The following is a 20834-nucleotide window of genomic DNA, read 5'->3' on the forward strand; positions in this document are numbered from 1 at the left end:
AAGGGGGGGGGGGGCTCCCTCTGACACCTGAAAACCAATCCCTCCCCGGCTATTCTCCTGGATGGTGCTTTCTGTTGGCCACTGAAGAGATGCTGCACCTCCCATTGAAAGTCTTACTTCTTTTCAATTCCTGCTTTGTTCTAGAATGCTCCACCCATTTGAACCTGAACATTATGGTATAGAGTGTCCCTCCTTAGCATACTTTTGCTTCTTAATGCCCTTAATAGGATCAGATAGTACTTGAACTCCTCAATTACCTGCATTGCACCAGGTTCAAAGGGCAGAGACGCTGAACAGAAACTTGCATGTGTGTGTGTGTGTGTGTGTGTGTGTGTGAACATACTGCCGTCTCTTCCTGTAAAAGTCCTGCATTTCACACACTGTCTGTATTAGGGGTGGGCACAGCAAGACGCAGTAAATTATATCAACGGGCTCAAGAGAGGAAACTTCACTTCAAACGCATTTCCAGATAATCACAGAGAATGCTTTTTTAATCAATTGCACAGTGCCTTGTCAGCTAAAAACTGATGAAAAGCTTTTCCCCCTGTCTTCTCAAGTCCTCTTCTCGGGCTGTTTGGCCGAGTTTTCCCTCACCAATCCAGAGGCATAATTTGACACCTGCAAGGCAGATGCAGACCCCAGTCACCTTTCCCATCACCCCGCCCCCCACCACTATACCAGGCCTGTCTGGCTCCTGAGGCGGAGCCGAAACATCACCTAGGTTGTTAGTTCTTATGAGACACGTGGGCTCACAGGAAGACCGACACAGCAGCACGGATGCCATACAGGACAGCCCACCCCAACATGGACAGACAGGCGACTGAGCTACTTGATCACTCAGGAATAAGGTAACATTAGTTCTGCACAAACAAGCAGGAGATGCACGGTGTGGAGGACAAACGGAGGGAAAGAACAGAAGTGCTTTCAATAGACAAGTAGCTGAACAAAAAAAAAAAATGATTACATAACTATTAGCAAAAACGTTTTTCTTTTTTCCTGGTGATAATTCGGGCATGTGCAAATCCGGCCAAATCGCAGGGAAGACGAAGTAACCGCGGATGGTACTTGGAGCAGAAGGCATCCGTGACATTCTAAGAGGGATTTAATTCTCTTCCTTGTGGTTCATTCCAAGTTCCCTTTCCAAGTGACCGAATGAGTACCTACAAGTAAAATCGCCCAAAAATCACAGGCCCCACTAAGAGAGCTGATGCCCAGCGACCTGCGGAGGTGGGGGAAACGGAGTGGGGCAGAGAGGTCGCCAGGGAAACAGGGAGTGGGCGGAGAGGGGGGGGGGGTGGGGGGGGGTCGCCAGGGAAACAGGGAGTGGGCGGAGAGGGGGGTCGCCAGGGTAGTGGAATTCCCTGACAGCTGGCTCTGGCTACCATGACGGAGTCTGTCGGCTCCGAGCCCCCCCCACTCCCAGCTGCGGAATCCATCGCTCCTGCTGGTTTTGGCGGACATGCTGTTCCCTCTTCCCAAGCCGCCTGCTTTCACTTACGCGTCCATGACGTCACCCCCCCCCACCCTCCGTTTACACACGACTCCATCCTCACCGCCTGCCTCGCACGAGCGGCGGCAGCGTGTTGGCAAGCCTCAGGGTCTCGCCCGCTGAACGTGACATTGACATTCCACTCAGACGTCGTTGCGAGATCACAACCCACGCGCTGACCGCAGCGCACGTACCGGAGTCCTCTCTGGCGTGCCGAGCGCTAAATATGCTATATAACTAAATGAGAAACATGTTCCATGTGTGGATACATCTGGGGATAAATAGTGACAGGGAGACGCCCCTCCAGACAGAAAGGAAATCAGCACTGCAGCTGAAAACTGCAGAATATTCAGAAAGTCAACACAGCTTACTATTATACCATAAAGCACCGTCACGTCTGACTAATTTAAACTTCCATTTTACTCAAAAGAGAAATTCACTGAAAAGTCACAAGAGCAGGTTACCTTGCTTGGTCTGACACTACATCTTTCCAGTCATCCAAAAGTCATACGACAAACAACAAAATAAAAACAGACCATCTCTCAGTATTACTGTTTACAACCACAGTGTGAAACATCTCCCATCCCTTATGATACAAGCAGGTACTTGTATACTGAACAACATCAGTTACCCTCTTGAAGATTACAAGACCAAGAAGAATGACCACTTACCATTCTACACTTAACATGAAGACCCCCTAAACCAGTATTACCGACAAGGATAGGAGGAACCATTTCACATTACCGCTGTAGCAAAACCAATATGATTCATTCATTAGATACAGAAACGGTTACTTTTTTGCTGAATTCCGGAAAAGCTAAACTGGTTCCTCTAGCCTAACTTAATTTACAAAACAGACAGTGAAACACAATTATTTTCCTTATAAAGATCCAAAGGTTCATATTTTAATATGAATACAAATGCTGAAAAACATTACTTTAGCAAAGAGAGTATTGTATTCTAAGTATCAAAGCCACAAAATGAAAATACGAATGCAATCTTAAAATGAAATTTAGTCTATTTGGTCAACACAATCTAGACTGTAACGAAGAACAGGTCCTTAGATAAAGTGCTTTACCACAAATAAGCTGCCTTTACAATAAACTTAAAAAGAGAAGTTCTTACCCTGTATTGAAAACTTCACAGCAACTCTAAGAAAAAGAATTTTATTCCCCTCATACGGTAACAGCAAGAAATACTGTGTAGCCTGAATAGAAGTTCATCTCACACCAGCCCTGCCCAAAATCCCCCACCCTGCCCCAAGACACTTACACACACACACACTCACACGTTTGTCTGCAATGGCAGCCATTCAAAGGTCTGACAGTCAGTTTCCAGGCAATAAAATCACAGATTTCAGCGAATCAGCTAACTAGCTGTAGAGAATCTCCCTGGCCATCCAGGGCGAACATCACAAGGAGCGGAACACAACACAGAAAGCTACCTGCCACCTCCCAGCAAGTCAGCCACACTCTGTGATGTGCACTCAGTCAGTCCCACCCAGCCCTGTTAAAGATGACACTGACGGCAGACGACCTCGGAGTGCGTTTTTGAGATGGCACATCTCAGAGTGGCACACGGGTAGCAGGAAGCGGTAAAGTGTCTGGCTGTCCAGGACTGTAGAGAGCCACGTCCAGAAAGGCTACTCAGACGTGGGCGCTACGGCGACCCGCCGCTAGCGTACTATTCCTGTCACAGAGAGCAGACAGGCTGGACACGCACACGTGCACAACACATACAGCTGGAAGTCTTCACGCGTTTCACACCCTCTGGATACTTAAAAGCTAACTTTATAAGAAAAAAGGGAATTTTTATATCTTTTACTACGGAAACTAATCCCAGACGAGCCGAGACTAATGTGCTCTTGTGGTTACCGAAGACCACGACAACCACAGCACGGAAAACAGGCTCGCGTGACCTCAGCGCTACAAACTGCACAGACCAATCGTATATGGAAATGATCAAGGTGGCAAAGAGAATGTGCTGGAACAGAAGCCTCGCTCGGTTGCTCTGAGCAGATGTCGAGGGCCAGAAGGAAGGTGACCACGTCTCAGGAGCTACAGAACTTGACCAAGTACAAATCGTTTCATCTTTAGGCTTCCGACGGGAGCAATCTGAACCACTCCATTAAACAGCTACCCCCTTTTTAAGTGCTGACCCGCTAATGAGGATAAAACGTAAAACCGTGATGAAACCTAACAGTGATGCAGTTTTAGGTTGAGGCAGTCTACAGATGATTTGTTCACGTGCAGTCATTTACCAGTAGGGTAAGGGTTCAAATGCTGAGAGGGGCTATGCTGTGTCACCTTAAAGTCTGGTATTTAATACAAGCTCCAGACACTCGGATTTAAACCTGAATAAACGCAAGTGTGACATTGAAAGCCGCTTTGGCAAAAAATATGCATTAGCCACTGACACAAAACCTAAATGTTATTATTGTTCGCTATCCATTTCCCCTGGCTGCTGAAAGACCGCCATCACCACGGTGTTAGTTGCCATACCGACACCGGATCCATGTATTCCTTAAGTCTGCTTTTGTCCCCGAAATGTCAGCCCCTCTCCAGGACCAGCGTCACGGGCGGACATGTGACGGTGGCCTCCCCTCTCGGCCCAACATCTGGGTCGTATCAGGTCACTCTGAGAAGGCATGGTGGCCCCGTTGCTCGGCAACGCGGAGGGGCAGGTAGGGGATAGATGACGCGGCCAGCAATGCTCAGGTGCACGTCAGTAATGGGGTCACCTTTTAAAACTTTTGTCCTTAATTACATTTTGTATTATCCTAAATCTTTAAACTTAAAACTCAATTCCACAATCCACACATGGCAAATCCATGGACCTCGGGAACTGAGAGTTTGCAAACAACAACTTGTTCTAGTCTGAGGGGGGCCTGTCCACTCAAGTCTCCAGACAAACTAGTGGGCTCGAACACCAAACCGATAACAGGCCTGCAGAATCCCTTGCAACTTTCAAGAAATGTCTGGAGAGCCATCTATTACGGGAATAGTTCACCAACCCTAACCCTACCACTGATCCTCTCCTGCTCTCACACCTTATGGACTGTTCCACAGAAATAGTTACACTTGGAATTATTGGATGCTTGCTTGCGTTTGTACTTGGACGCAATTCCTACTAGAAACTCCTAGACTTGGTTACACTTCCTTAAGCCAATCCAACTTGCTCAACTACAAGAGATACTTACGCATTAGCTGTCCTTCTAGTGTCCTTTACTCATATAGCTGATGCTAGGTCCTACGGAGGGTTTTGTATACCTGTTGCTCCTTGAACTTTCTGGAACTTGTTTCCTGTCACTCACTGGCAGCTCAGTCTACAGCACCTGCATCTACAATGGCTCCTGACAGCTGATGCTTGCAGTAGATTATCTCTCGTCCTCGTGTGTCACTTTGCACAAACGCCTCTTTTAAATTAATGCATGTAAAATAAACGCAAACTCAGTGAGGTCCTTCCAAACCGCAAGCTCAGATGCCAATACACGTGTGGGTGCCCAGAAAGGTGCAGCTTCTTCTGGAGGTCCACCGGAGCTAGGGGCATGCGGTGCTGGAAGATGGGGCAAACGTCGAGTGCTGTTACGGAACGGCGCTTGCCAGTCATGCCAGTATGGCGCTCCTGCCATCCACAGGAGACATGACTGAAATCCAGCCTCGCCTATCTGCGCCCTTCCTGATACTCAACGGCATTAATTCACGCATCAACTTTTAACATCCAATTTCCACAGATACCAACTTTTAACCATGCAGAATGACTCAAGAACTCTGAATTTTGAAACAGCATACCTATATTTCAGTCTAAACATGTTGTCCACAAAATATACTTGTCATTGTTAATTCCAGTTCATTGTTAAAACCAGTATTAAAAACCTTCACTTTTTGCCCTCTGAGTTAAAAGGTTAACAGTCAAAAGTGAAGGATTTTTTTCCTTGTATGGAAACACAGCTTTTTAAAATTATACTTATTTCAAAATCTCAACAAATGCTATAAATCAGGACAGAATGTGAACTAGCTCTGAAGACGCTGTAGACCACTGCCAAGCAGGTCCCAAGAGCTAGCTTTTCTTAAGTAGAAATTAGCTCAGAAAAAACACAGCACTTATACCAAAACCTTTCCAGCCTCTCTGCCTCCATTACCAAACACACAACTTGGTTACACAACTTGAAACTTCACAATTCCTTAAGCCAATCCTACTTGAGTTGCTCTACAAGAGATACTTACGCGTTGGCTGTCCTTCGACAGCTTGAAGCTCATCCACTTGGGCATGGCGAGCTGCACTGGGGTCACCGATTGGCTGGTGGGCTATCTGCCTGGCTATATGATTAGCTGTCTGTCTGTCCTAGCTAACAGGCTATGAGACAGAGTGGTCAAGTTCTGAGTTGCTCTTCCTCATGGCCAGGCTTTTGCGTCCTCGCTCACCTGAGGCACAGTGGGAGAGATAGCGCGGACACGCATGAGTGAGTGAGCGAGAGAGAGAGAGACTGCGAGCGAGCGAGCGAGCGAGCAACCCAGCCGTCACACTCAGGGAGGGAGTGTCCATATCATAGGAGGACATTCTTGTGACTTGTGAAAGCAACAGCACAAAACCAACAAAATAAGTAACTTATAAAAAGCCAGGCAGGAGGGACAGACCATTTCATATTGTAATGAAATAAGACATTGAGCTGCTTTCTGATTGGCCACAAACATCACAGACAAACATTTTGTAACAAGTGACATAATGTAAAGGGGGAGGACACACACACACACACACACACACACACACTAAACTGAACTCCAACCTTCTGTACAAAACACGGGCGTGGTCCTCACTACAGCTCTGAAACAGAAACACTTCATATCAATAAACCCGGGTGTAAAAAGAGAGCAGAGGGAAAAAATGAAATGTGTGCCGATTAGAGAGAGTAAACAGTCACAGCGATAAATCCCCTCACTTAACTGCATAATGCGTTTAAAAGTGAAGGCCTAGGATGTGTGAGCCAAGCCCTCGCTGCTGCAAAACCCCCCCTGGAAATGCAGACGGAGTGGGTGGGACGCTTGCCGTCTACGAAGTAAATCAGAACTTATGCACCCACACCCTTTCAGCAATCTCTCCATGTAAATATCGCCTCTGCAGGACAGGAGATGGGGGCAACCGCGGCTGCTGGGCCCAAACCACACAGCGCCTAAACATTCTAGGTACACGCAGAACCACCACCTGCCCGTCCCACATTTCCTGTGCTAGGGTCTGTCACGACACAAACATAGGAGAGAGAAGACTGGTAAAGTATGGAGAGCCAAAACAATGAGGGACTTATACAACCAGAGAAGTGCATGTTTATGGAACAGCTGACTGGCTGGTGAATCTGCAGTGAGACTGAGAAAACCCACATTTCTCATTTGGCGGGCGCTGTGAGCTGGAAAGATTAGCTGAAGTGGCTTCTTTTAAAGAACTCGCTGCTATTCAACTCGCAGAACGTTAACGTAAAACTGAGGGAAATTATAAAATCATAAAACCTTTTCATTTTAAAATCACCTTGAATTCATCATCCGGGCAGCAACTCACTCACGTCAAAATCACTATAGTGTCGTTTTGGGCAAACATTAGCAGATAAAATATGACTGATATAAAGCTGTCAACTTCAGCGTTCGGGGCCCAATCACCGTTAATTTCTTGAGCATATTTCTTGGGGTACGCCACACATTTGTCACGGACATTACAATAAGACCGTGATTGGACACTCCCCCTCCCCCACCAAAGCAGCACACAGCTAGAAACCTGAGTACTGCAGTCGGGGGCAGGGAAGCCAGCTGGGAAAGTCAGAGCTGACCCTCCCACTTGTACGACCTAGAACAGGGGTGGCCAATGTTATCCGCAAAGGGCCGGTGCGTGTGCGGGTTCTCAGTGCAGCTGCCTAATTAGATTACTAATTAGAAGGCTGATTGGCTGAAGAGTCCTCACACCTGGGTTTTACCAGCTGACATACAGGTTACCCAAAAAGCCGCATACACACTGGCCCCTTGCGGATAAGATTGGCCCCCCCTGACCTAGAAGGTCCGCAGAGAAACGCCACTGCTGATCTGATTACTCAGAGCCGCACCAAGGGCGAGGGTGTAAAAATACAACTAAAGCTTTGGCAAGCGTCAATCAGCAGAGATAAAAGGCAGCCTGATGTTTATGAAGCTTACATGTCCATCCTTACAAAACCAACACGGTGCTAAAGTCCAACCAGACCTCCATTTCGTTCTCCAAACCTCTGCCCCCACACTCGCTTTCTCTCCTTGATATGGGGCCAATCCAAGAAAAGAGTGTATCCTGGCATAACTTCAAGGCCTGAACTGAGTTGTCCTTGGGGACCAGAGTTCATGCAAGTTGCCGATTTACCTTTCAATTAGCAATCGATCGAGCCCCAAAAAGTCATGTGACTTTATTCACGTTCAGTTAATTGACTTTGCCGTAGGGAACAGATCGAAACAACATGCAGAACAGTGCACTCTTCGGGCCGTGATGCTCTAGGGCCTGCAAGACAGTGCCCAGAACCGGAATCGAACAAAGGCGTGTTTGACGACAGGCTTAGGCTAAACTGAACCCAACAGCAGGTGAGAACTGTATCAAACTGCACCTGAACAGACTGGCTGGTTGCTAGGACAACAGTACAGCTGAGTACAGAGGAATCCAGCAGTACAAGAAGCAGCATTTGTCTCAAACCAGAAAAAGGGAGGATACCACTCCAACAAAGAACCAGAGAATAATGAACAAACTTCTAAACAAACGCAACCCCTTGTAGAGAAGAATAACCACAGAAACCAGTATCCAAAAATACTCTGGCACTACAAAGCTGCTGAAACGAAGCAGTACGAGTGATGACAACAGTTCATAAAAACCTTACTGTGATTTGTATGGGCGCCTCATACGCCCGGTGAGGACAAAGGACTTCACAGAGTTTGAGGAGACTTTCCATGATTCCTCATGATGCACCTGTTCTGCAGGTGCATCAGCCCTTGCTTCAAACAATAAAGTTTGGGAAACCCCTGTTGCACCACAGCTGTCCATCAAAGATCACCTGACCAAACAAAGGCGGGGCATGCTAGCATCATTCCTTAATGAACAAAAAGTTTTGAGATCTGAAGCGTGTTAGATTTTATTTGTATCTGAGAAGTAAAAAGATATATTAATTAAGAAAACTATAAATACACTTACATCAATTACATTCGAAATTACATTCAAGATATGTCAGTTATGTGATATAATATTTTTTATATAATATTTTTAAATTAGATCACTGTGTTTTTTAAATGGCACTACATGGGAAGCCTTTGGCAATGAGGCCAAGATGTTAACCTAGATTCTCGTCCCTCTCTGATCTCACCCAGATGTCCACAGAACTACATCGGCGTCTGCCGTCACCCCCTGATGCAATGACGTGTGGGACAGACGCTCAGCAGAGCTGCAGTGGCCATGCGGCCAGTGACCCTGATGATCGTGGGAGTCCCAGAGGGACGAGGACCCCTACCTTGTCACTCTCCACCGTGTTCTGCGAGGTCCTGGAAGCGATGGAGATGGTATCTGGCTGGCTGCTGCCATCTCCCTGACTGTCCAGTTCCTCGCCAACATCCCTAAGGAAACACCCAGTAGCCTTAACATAACAAAGGACAGACGCCTTCCGAAAGATTAATGCTTAGCTTCCGGTTTTATATCCTGAGATTAAACATCTGCTAGTCAATGTCTAAATGCCATCAGAAACTCATTCAGTAAGTAGTTTGTTTAGCATAATATTGTCTAAATTGAGTAAATTGTGTTATTTCATTGAGTAGCAATGTAGTCAAACACCTCCAGAGTTGGGGGTTCGAATCCCACCTAGAGTCCTGTGCGAGTGGTACATGTATGTTCTACCTGTGTCTGTGTGGGTTGCCTAGAGGCATCCCTGCCATTGTACAGAAATGTTCAATCATAGTAATTGCTGTCTTTAAACAGTATATTGTGTGTGTGTCCTGCGATGGACTGTCTAGGATCGGCTCACTTCACTGGATAACGCATCCGGAAGATAGACAAGAAAGTCCAAACTATCATTTCTTCTGCTCTCAACACATACTCACCTTCTGCTGTTGTTTCGCTGCCTGGCCGGCGTTTTGGGTATTGGGATGGGTTCCTTCAGCGCCCCCTTCAGGTGAATGATTCTCTCCTGGATTACCTCCCGGATGTTTTTGATCCACTCCTGCTTCACTTCGACACTTGAGGCCTGCGGGTGAGTCACGAGATATGACACAGTGCAGATGTTCCTAGCCTTCCCGCAACAAGCATCCAAAATCTGGTCCAGCGACAACGGCACGCGGCATGCCAAAAAGCGTCCTGTCCAATGATTTCCCCTGAATTTCCTCTGAGTGTTAAAGCGTCACGTGAGAGATGTTCATGGTATAATCATTCCTTGCCTTTCCCAGTATCTTCTCCACTAAATGTTGAAATGAGAGGTGGTTCTCCATACCCCTGAGGTGGGTTTGTGTTTGAGGTATATTGTGCTATATTGTGTTTATCAATCCTGAGTTGGGCCAAGTTTATAGGTCTGAGCTCACAAGGTGGCACCTGAACCAGACAAGTCTGTTTATACGCAGAAGAGGCGTATAAACACCCCAGGCTTCGTATGGGTGATCCAGCCCCAACATCAGCATGGGCCCTTTATATGGGGGGGGGATCCCTGCCAATGGCTGTCTCATGCGTGCGCGCACACACACACACACACTCATACAAATGCAAGTCCCAGCAAGATCAAAGGGACCAGGAGATCCAGATCTGCACTGAAAGCTACACACAGCTCCCTGATGGGCTGATCAATGGGCTAAGACAGTGAGACCCAGCTGCTAACCTGCTGCAGGCATCTGACTGTCTGCTCTAAGCCTGCGTTTCCCCTTTATAATCCACTTCGGAGCTTTTTGAAGCTGCTTCCTCTCTCTGACCCCCTGCACCAAGTCTGACCTGAACTTGTTTCAGGGCACACAGGTACACACAGCTGACGCATGTCTCTCTAATTTTTGTTTCTCGGTTGATGACCCTCATTCGCCGGCAGAGAATAAAAGGTGCGGTGTGGTCCCAAATGCCTCAGAGTCTCTCACCCAAACCAGTATCCTCACGATGAGACCGAGTGGGTTTGCGCGTCAGAAGTACAAAAGAGCCCCCATATCCGATGCCATATATCACCTTCCTTCTATTTTCGGGCTGAATTCCACGGCATCAGCCAGTGAAGAAACGTACCTTCAGAACCGTCTTATTGTCCGATGACGGTGTCCTCCCAGCCCAGAGGGCAAATTTACAGGGGTCCCCTTCAATGTGCTCCGTTACTCCCAGCTCTGAGGTCTAAAAAAAGCAAACGTGGACCCAGGTTTACTTAATGAATGCAGATGAAGCACCGTGAAAAATGTATGACAATTACACCCACTGCCTTCTATTCACAGTTACCTGCTGTACAGTTTCTGTTCCTTCAGAAAATAATAAACCCTTTAATGCAGGCAGAGCGTGGGTTTTAAGTGCCTCAAGGCACCTTCCATTTTCTCTATAAATTGTTTGTGTGGACTTATTTCCCAAACCAAAATCTGACGCAAACAGAGACGTGAATGTGACAGATTATTAACATATGTACCATATTTTTGCATATTTGTAGAAGGCTGCAAGGTAAAAAAAAAAAAAAAAAAAACGGAAATCTAACTGGATGCATCCAAAGAGACGCATCCACAGCCGAAAGATGTCTGTGCTACCCACACGCGTTATCAATCTAAAGGCGCATTCTGCCAGATCAGTCTGCGGCCAGAGTCGGCAGGGACGCAGCATCTGGAAGTGGGTCTCTGTCACGATCGATACCTTCTGAGCGCACGTAGACAGGCCCTGTTTTGAAACACGGCCATCTGCAGGCACTTTGCATATATTCACCACCTGTCCTGTTTGCGCACTCTGCGCTGGGTGTTACGCGAGCCGGTGGCCGGCAATTTGAGCGAGGTGGCCCCTCCCATCGGGACCCTGCAGCACCTCCCCCCTTACCCCCCCCGCTTAATTTCAAGTAAGCGTGAGAGAGGGGGCTTTTGAGGTTTTGGCGGGGAGCAGTGCTCAAATGCACAGCAGAGAGGAGATGGGTTGTTGTACACAGGTGTGCACGTCCAGGGCCTGGAATGTACTGCGGTCCCTTTAGGCGTCACAAAGGGAGTTTCTGGGGTGGGGAGAAGTCTCACCCCCACAGACTTAATGGGCTCACGTCAGCTAACATCCAGCTGTGGACAGAAGAGGCGCCAGCCGCTAACCTCTCACACAGAGCCAGTGTTGCTGTGGCAACCAGCAGTGCCTAAAGCGCTCCTCCTATAGGAGGTTCATAAAGATTCCATGTCACTGCAAAACCCATTCCTGAAGGAACTGAAAAAGCAAGATGGCTTCGAAGCAATGCTAGGTTCCAGAAACACTGAATGCAGGACTGGTGCAGTGAAAATAGGAAAACAAAGCCCTTGAAGGCACGTCCAGTGGTGTGAGATCAGGTAACGCAGATCAGATCACTCTTCACTTCGTTATCATGGACCTAACTCTGAATTACTTCCCTGAAAATACTCCACCTCACTGCCGGCTGCAACTGTACACATTTAAATTTAAGGCATGTGGTTCAACGCCATTAGATAAGAGTCAGCAAGACAATAGAATTAAACACATTTTTCATTGTGATAGCAGAAGGGGCAGGCCAGTCTTACCAGCAGTTTGTTCTTGTACACGTATTTTGTGTGTCCAGCCGAGTCCTTGATCTCCTTACTGAACACCAGTGAGATCTCAAACAGGAACAGGTGTCGGTCACGGCCCTTTCGGATCAAGGACCTGGGATCCCAAACCTGGAAGGTATCCTGTAGGATGAGCTCACCTTGGACCTCAAGGTTTTCGTCAAAACCTTTTGGGATTGGGGCAGGGAGGGGGGTGGGGTTGAGACCGTAGAGAAGTCACTGTAGACCACTCTCTAACACCAAGGAAGAAGCAAACCACATACATGTTCATCCTAGAATCAATCAGAGGCTGTACTGATTTATTATGGACACATGGGTCCCAACATTTATGTAATTAGTTTCCATTGGTGAGAAGATGTAAATGAACACAGCAGTAGCAAGAAGTGGATGCTCAATAGTGAGCGGTTTGGTATTTCAATACTATAGTTTGTGGCCTTACGTTTGCTAGCTCTAGGTCCACATGCCTAATTTCTGTTGAGGGGGGTAAACAAACCTCAGACAGGCGCAGCTGGGCCCAGATTCAAATCTGTAGCTCTGTAAGTGTGAAGTGACATTTCTGCCCATTGTGCCACCCCAGAACATAATTAATAGTCAGCTGTTATTGACCCCAGTGTGCGAGAGACTGGCGTTTCCTTGCAGCCTGCAGTTTCCCATCTCGCTGCCTGTTCCTCCTACCTTCCAGCATGCTGACATGCATGGCATCGTTGGCCCTCTTAGGGACACTCAGCATGACCTCCAGGCCGTCCTTCAGCTCCCCTTTCCCTTCCTCACAGCAGCTGAGTAGTTCCTATGGAGGCACAAGGAGCAAGTTGCCACCCCCTTCCATAAGTTCAGGTGGAGAAGCGAGAAATATTAGTTCCCAGGGATGTCAGGCCAACATGCTGGCAACTGGTACGTTCGGATCCAGCAACTACAGCCAGCATATGATCTCAAATCCACCACTCTGAGCCAGTAGTGTCTTTCTTGCTTATAGTTATTGCTACATGCTAATCAGGGCAGAAGGTATAATAATACTTAATGGTGTGCAGACATTGAAACTGCACGCTTCCAGACTCCCAGCAACTTCAGCAAAAAAGCGACGTGCAGAAGTTTTGTCGCAGACTGTGTGGGACGTGGGAATGGATTTATAGCTGTATGCCAAATGTGTTTGATGCTCCTGGGAGGACTTATTACTGAGCCAGTAGAAGGCTACACACAAGCAGATAATGGTGTAAACATGCCAATATCCTGCAAGGGGAAGAAAAATAAAGAAACAAAGAAAGTCGAACACAAAAATCCAGTCGCAAATGTACCAATAAACCAGTTTGAGAGCATGTGTGACAGAAAGAAGTGACTTCAGTCCTGAGATATTCCGCCATGGACTTGGGCAGAGATTCCCAAGGTGGCATCCCGACAGCACCTTAAGGAGCAGCTGGTACTTCGTGATCCTCTGCACTGGCTTGATCAGGTAGGAGGAGATGGAGTTGGCCAAGCCGTGCCTCTGTTGAATTTCCTGGAAGGACGCAGCCAGCTTCAGCTTCAAGGTCATGTTACAGAACTGCTTCTGTTCATTTCCGAAGTACATTGATTCCTTAAAACCTACGGGTAAACTGTCAGTCTATTCAACAAATGCAGAGATCTGAAATTTAAAAAAATAACTAGCTCTCTGGCTCCATCTACAGATTATGTAGATGTACTGACCCAGTAATTTGCAAGATGCTAAATTCACAAATAAAACATACTGGTGAAATAACAGTATTAAAAAATGATCAAATCTTAAAGTTTGAATAGCTGGAAGTACTCACATCAAAAAATGTCCCAGCATGCTCCAGTATCAGCTGGCTAGAATCTGGCTTATTTTTACAGTAGGTGACATACATGTTGAACTTGTCGGCCTGCAAACAGCAAGACAAAAACGTCTTGTCACTTATCCTTCCAACATGCTCAGAGGCAAACTGGCTGTTCTAGTGATTCTGGCACCGGGTGCCGCACAAACGCTTAAGTTCCTAGAAATAACGACATAAGGACAGAAGCGTCACACGTTACCCAGGTAACAAAGCAATGGCCCACGTCCTCAGGGAGCTGCTCATAGTTAACCAGTTCCTTCAGGAAAATGCTGGAATTATTATTAAAAAAAAAAAACAGAATACAATGAGATCTGAGTCATTAGTATTACGATGAGCATGTATCACAACAATTATACAAACCGTAAATAGTCATTTTTTGATTAAAAAAAATAAAATAAAAATCTATAGATCTGCAGTTACTAGAGGTGGAAAGTGCAGGTCCAGAAAGTACAAAGAAGGAGTATGTAGAGCAATTGAGATAAAGTATAACTGCAGAAAGAAGCCTTCATTGGGGGGGGGGGGGGCGACAGTGATGATACCTGCCTAAGGCTTCATTACTGAGTATGTGCAACAGCATTCAACTATTACAACTCATTTAAACTGCATATATCTATGGATTGTTACCTTTAAATTCAAATTGAAAATACATGCAGATAAGCATTCTGCTACAGGACATACTTGTTATGAAAATCATAAATTTCCTGTATGTTCCCGAAGATGACGTGCTCCTTGTTGACAATCGCTGGTGGGATCTCCTCCACGCCGCTTGTCATTTCCCACAGGTACGTCTAGACGAGGGCACACAAACACGGACGGCGAAACATCGCAAACAGCTCCCCCTGGGGGGCACTCTGGTTATCGCGGTGCCGGAAGCATCGTACAGAAGCCATTCACACACGAGGTGGGCCTCAGGCCACACAGACAATCGTAAACGAGTTCTTACCTCCAAACATTCATGCAAGTCTCTGACGTACGTTTTTTCAGTTTGTAGAAGCTCAGCCATTATATATCTATGAGAGGATAAAAATGCCAGACAGTGAATAGTGGGCTAAGTGTTCAAAGAAAAGACAAAAGACTATAAGCAGTGGAAAATGTGTGGGACAGTGTTTGAGGATTAATATAAAGGTTACTAAGATCACAGGTGGCAAACAAAATTATCTTCAGCTTCCCCTTGATAAAGCCTAAAAAGCTCTAAGTGCCCATACCGATATCCGAGAGATTCTAGTACATTCTGGGGTGGGAGGGAGTGAGATATTATGAGGGTAAGATGATGGAAAACAGCAGTTAATTACGAACAGCTACTCCTTTGCTGAAAAGCTGTTATGAAGTGACCCCGGGACATTCCAAGAGTCTTGGGCTGTTTGCATTATAACACTTTCTTTCTTTTGGTCTCATTCTTGGAAACTGGGGAGAGGGGCCTGCTTGGCTGTTCTATATTTCACATTCAGAGGCCTTTCATCTCTGGGCCTTGGCAGACACCGAGCACCCACTCCTTCTTTCGGGCTGATTTCTTCTTCTCCTCGTTGAGCTCCTGGTTGGGGTCTCGCAGCTTCACCGCCGGGTCGGCCAGGCTAGCTGGGATGATGTCCAGCTCCAATTCGTCAGTATCCTACCAAGACAAACCAGGAGTCCTTCTGATTGAAGACCCCGACCACCAGCCTCTGGGTAACTGTCACACTGGGCTTGAACAAAGCCTACCCCCAGGGTAACTTTCACCAATGTATGTAATTCCAGTGATCGGTGAACAGACGACCTTAGAGATATCCATACGAAGAACATACTTTTGATTGGTTTTATCTCTGAACTGTTACTATTAATGGAAGCAGGTTTGTGTGTTGGAAGGCCTGTGTCCATTTTTTTTCCCTTATAAACTGTCCCGAGGCTAAAATGACAACCAACCACTGCGTCTTTCTGATGCTGTTTATTGCCCTTCAAAGCCGTGTGCTGGCAGAAGCTGGGCTCAACACAAAGCCTCCCTAACAGAAGACTTTTTTCTAAAGGAGAGAAAAACTTTTCACTGAGGCCATCGATATGCACAGATTTCCTCCTGAAAGAATATTACACACTAACAAGCACAGATATATAGAAAAATCAAATTTGGGGAAGATTTAAAAGGAATTTATTTGCTTCGCCTACTGCTCTCGCTAAGCCCCTTTGGCCACGCAGTAAGAAATTGCAGGTCATTATGTTACCAGACAAGGCCAATAAAACACTATGGTTCTCATGGCCAAACCATTTATTTATTTATTTAGCTTCACTACAACCCAGCTGGAATGTCTATAGAAATGGCTGCATGTCTGCACCTAGTCCAGGACTATGACAGTCCAGCTACAAGACAGTCTACAGCTTTAGTCTACTGTCTTGTATTTAATTGACAGTCTTGGTTTGCCGGGCAGCTGAGGACCAAAGAGTTTACCTGGAAGGAGAGCGTCACGTAGAACTGACGTTCAAAGTTGCTATTTTTGTGTGGCTGTCAAATTTTAAAAATAAAGAATCTTGTTTTGTCTTTAGATCATAGTTTTGATTTTACTTCTAAGTTAATACTGGACAAGTTTTATTGCCATTATCTTAAAATCTGATGTGATGATTTTTTTGTTGTGGGGAGGGCAGTGTGTAGCTCAGTGCGTCAGGGTTTGGTGCTCGTGTCTACCACGTACCAGAAGGTCATGGGTCCAAATCCCACGGCCAACAGAATAAATTCAAATAATTTGCCTTCTGATATTCAATTTTATGTTACTTTGGACTAAAGCATTTGATAAATGTCATATATAATATCTTCTAAAAATCTATAATACTTCATGTTTAATTTAATTCTCGTATTAAATCACTTTGGGCTGTCACGGGCCAGTGTCCAGCTCCTAAAGACTCACTTCTGAGCTAATGCCCAATGACGACTCCAGAGAGCACCGGTACTTGGCGATCCTCAGGGAGAAGTCGCGGTAGTGCTTGTCCACCGTGGTCACCCACTTCTTCAGCTCTGTCACGTGGACGTGGCCCTTCTCCACAAAGCTGTCTGCCAGCTGGATGAGGAGCTTCACCTTCTCCTTGGTTTGCTATAGGGCAAAATGCCAGTTTATTACCGGGCGGCCAATCACAGTCGAGTACATCGTTCTATTTTGAAGTGAACCAGATTTTTAATGCACTAGAGGACATTACCAGTCTGTGTGCCTCAGTAGGTGCGGTGCCACAAATGAGATCAGCAGGAATTAGGTAAATAAGGCAACATGAAATGTGCTACTGCGGACCGAACATATTACCACGTGCCATTCCAGCAGGTGCGTTCATCAGCATGGAGGCCGAATGGCACCATGCTGCGCTGAAACTCACCTTGGCGGATACTCTGAATTCCCTGTACTCCTGGAGTAGATGTTGATTTTGCTCACTGGTTTCCGCCGGGGAGGTGTGAGTAGAGAGGTAATACTCCCCAGTTTCCTGAATCCAGTCTAAGGCCTACAAAAAATGCCAAGCAGAAACATTTTGCCTCCTGGTTCCTGTGACAGAGAGCCTACTGGCAGGGCCTAATTTTCCACCTGCCTCAAAACGAGGAGCTGAAAGTGCTATGGACCAGGCGGAGGACCACGGCTACCCCATAATCAAGCAGGTATGCTTGAAGGTGGCTGGACTTTGTAGAAGCTTCCTAGGTAAACCGACAGCCAGCAGGCAGGCTGATGGGATTGAGTCTGGGAGAGTCACCTGTTTAGCGCTGCGCTCGAACACCACGTACTGCTGACACTGGTCCAGTCGGCGTTTCTTCATGGTCCAAAAGTGCAAGACACGGTTCTCCCTCTGCAGAAGCTCATTCAAGATGGCTGCAGGGGTGGGGGGTACTCTTATGCTTTATTACATATAAGCCTACTGTAGGGAATGTTAAAGATCAGCTAATATATTATGAAAGGAAAGTAATATAGAACTTGACTTTCACTACAGTTCAGCATTGCACATAACTTCTTTTATTTGAATTGAATGGGGCCTGGGTTCAAATATTAGAAGACGATGTTATAATATAGATGCCAATGAAATAAACTATATAGTACTATGTTCTAGTCCAAAGTAAATATTTTTTGGTGTGGCAGGCTCAGAAGATAAGACCAAACTTGAGCAACCTCCTAGCTAGGCGATATATAGGCGACCCTATATCAGTTTAATGGAAGTTCAGGTTTCCATGAGGCTCAGCTCAGACTGACCTTTGACCTGTTGCTCTGGTCCGCGTGCATGGCTGACTGCTCCAGGCATGCTGACGTTGTTCCTATGGATGTACTTGAGGAAGACCTCCGCGTTCCTCCGGGCCAGAGTGCAAGCCTGCCACGACAGGAGTAAGCACTCTCTGAGAAGAGAAAATCCATGGCCAGCCCATCGGAGAAACGCAGGGTAAATACCTGTGCTGGGAGTGAGGAGTAACTAATCCACCACCACTAAACGCGAAGCTCCACTCACTGTTTACAGAGGGACAGGACAGGCAAGGCGGGAAACTGCCCGGGGCCCCGAGCTGGGAGGGGGCCCCTGAGATTAATCGATTACATAGTACATTGCAAGGACAAATCTGCTTTACTTGTGCCTTCAGTTTTTCACAGTAATGTGAAAATAAAGAAATTATGTTTATTAAATTGTCTTTGTTGATATTATTAATGTAGACTTCATGCTTAAATAATGCTCATAAATGTTACCATGTTAGGCTGCGTGCATTGGAGGGCCCCATGCAGTATTTCTCCTAGGGCCCCCAGTGTCCCTGGAATGGCCTCGGGTTATTCAGGGCCATGAAAGCTACGTGTTCGTTTGTTTGACTTCCATCAAGCTCATTGGCTTTCCTTGTACTCTGCTAACTTTCTGCTGGGACTTATACTAGGATATTACTCACACAGGTCAGTTATAAGGCAGGAAGAATCAAATGATTGTCTCTACAAAATTTTATTCACTAATAGCAATGATTTCTTTAATGAAATCCCATCTGGCAGCATTTCTGAAACCACTGTTCTCTAGCTATACTTGTTAGTCACCACTTTGGATAAGTGCAATTAACGAAACATTTCATATATGAGATGCATATGCTGTGTTGTGGGGCTCAGGGCAGCTTGGGGTTGGCTGCTGTTATAATCATATGTGATCGTTAATGGGTAACACACAACAGGGAACTCAGGCCAAGAAATATCCTGTCGTAAAGGCTGTTCGCTTTTCGCTCATGTGCATGACATTTTCCCATCGCTGTACTCTTACCTTCATAGTTATAGTGCTAGAGCTAGAAAGCTTTTGCCATTTTTGTTTCATTACTTGACCAAACGAAACATGAAATGAAACAGGAGCCGGTTTCTATCTCAGAACCCGCAGGCCGTGGGTTTATGCTGAAAAACGGCTGTTATTCAGGTTTTGCCAAGTGAAGGAAGAGAAATCCAAGGAAGTAGGGGATACTTTTAAGAAAGCCTCCTTCTGCTCCAGGTGCTTGCTGATGAGCGGGATGACGTGGTCTGTCTCAGCCATGGCCCCCAGCTTGTCATGGCCCCCACACCAGTCCTCATCCCTCCGGTACTCCTGTTCCAGGCTCTCCAGGACGCTGCACACCTGAGAAGCACAGCTCAGTCACTATATTTACACTTGCAAGCAGGATTGGTGCCAAAAAAACTCAAATACAAACTTGCAAAGATTAAGCAGCAGAGTCCAGGTAGGTGAGGTCTAACCCTAAGGAACGTTTCCTTTATCTACTCAAGGTGAGTCGACTAGTTTCGCCCCCCACAAAGGGCCACCCCCTGAAAAACAGTAACTAAAGTGGTATATCGCTTCTTTGGAAATATAATTTTGTAACCACCAGTCATTTAACACACCGCTGTAATTTTAACACACAAAAGGGAAATTTTGACAATGTAATTTTAACACACCCCCCAACTGAAATCTAAATACTGGATTTTCCATATATATTATATTAACAAGGCAAACTTCTGTAAAAGGACCGTAAGACAATTATTAACCGTACTTTTAAATCGCTGCCACCCCAAACACTTGGGGGCGCTGTGCTGTCTCTCACCTGCTCCGATGTCTTGTAAAAGGCCACGGATGCATTGACCAGCTTGAGTCGGTCCTCCATCTTGAGCATGAGCTGCTGCCAGTGCAGGGCCACCTTCTCGGCGCAGCCACGGATGGCGTCCGGGTCGTAGTGACCCGCCTGCAGCATGGCCTCGGCCTTCTGCTGCACCTGCAGGGCGCTCTGGTGCGTCTTCTGCAGTGAATTGGCATGGAACAGGGACTGGAGGGGGGCAGCGTGTCACAGAAGAGAAGGGAGCATGTTAGCTAACAAGCAAATAGCATTCAAGTATCTGTTTGACATTTGGCCTTTGTGCATCTGCGATTTACAACCAGAGCGTCCTCATTAAACGTGTGAAAAATTACTCTGGGTTAACAGCAGAGCTAACGATGTGCAAATTACGTCCTACTCTGGCAGCAAAGACACATATATTTGGAGCAGAATTTAATACAATTTCAGAAATAACCAAACTTTTCTGTTGACAGAACTCTACAATGCAGAGAACGCTGAGTTACTGAGACCTTTTTGATAAACCACTTCAAGTCAGCAACAGAAAGAGTCCTCTTGTCACAAGAGACATCAGATCTTAATTCTATTTCCAGTGCGGTGGGATTATTTATTCTCACTTTTTACAAATCAGTTTACTAGTTTGATGTATTACCTGAGATGACCTATGGCATCATCTTACTAGGGATTATTTTTAAATGCGCTAAAAAGATATAAATGATTTACTGATATTGCCAGGTGACCGTTCAACGGATGGAGTCAGCGGCTCATCACAA

General features: G+C 46.2%; 1 protein-coding gene across 5 annotated transcripts in view; it reads right to left on the reverse strand.

Annotated features, from left to right (window-relative positions):
* LOC125710259 (kalirin-like) overlaps positions 1–20834 on the reverse strand; it is a 143655-nt gene that overhangs the window by 39274 nt on the left and 83547 nt on the right. For 3 of the 5 annotated variants that reach the window (XM_048979810.1, XM_048979811.1, XM_048979812.1), the window contains exons 17-33: positions 20056–20274; positions 19446–19595; positions 18227–18341; positions 17736–17851; positions 17370–17492; positions 16913–17095; positions 15533–15651; positions 14986–15052; positions 14721–14830; positions 14242–14311; positions 14001–14090; positions 13616–13708; positions 12892–13003; positions 12193–12383; positions 10721–10822; positions 9571–9713; positions 8988–9090 (exon numbers count right to left, since the gene is read on the reverse strand). In XM_048979810.1, the coding sequence (XP_048835767.1) occupies positions 8988–9090; positions 9571–9713; positions 10721–10822; positions 12193–12383; positions 12892–13003; positions 13616–13708; positions 14001–14090; positions 14242–14311; positions 14721–14830; positions 14986–15052; positions 15533–15651; positions 16913–17095; positions 17370–17492; positions 17736–17851; positions 18227–18341; positions 19446–19595; positions 20056–20274 (2106 nt within the window). Of the gene's footprint in view, positions 1–5715; positions 5914–8987; positions 9091–9570; positions 9714–10720; positions 10823–12192; positions 12384–12891; positions 13004–13615; positions 13709–14000; positions 14091–14241; positions 14312–14720; positions 14831–14985; positions 15053–15532; positions 15652–16912; positions 17096–17369; positions 17493–17735; positions 17852–18226; positions 18342–19445; positions 19596–20055; positions 20275–20834 lie in introns of those variants that run through there. The other 2 variants (XM_048979813.1, XM_048979814.1) reach the window with 2 other exon arrangements.

This window comes from Brienomyrus brachyistius, chromosome 16, assembly GCF_023856365.1.
Source record: "Brienomyrus brachyistius isolate T26 chromosome 16, BBRACH_0.4, whole genome shotgun sequence".
Classification (NCBI taxonomy): domain Eukaryota; kingdom Metazoa; phylum Chordata; class Actinopteri; order Osteoglossiformes; family Mormyridae; genus Brienomyrus; species Brienomyrus brachyistius.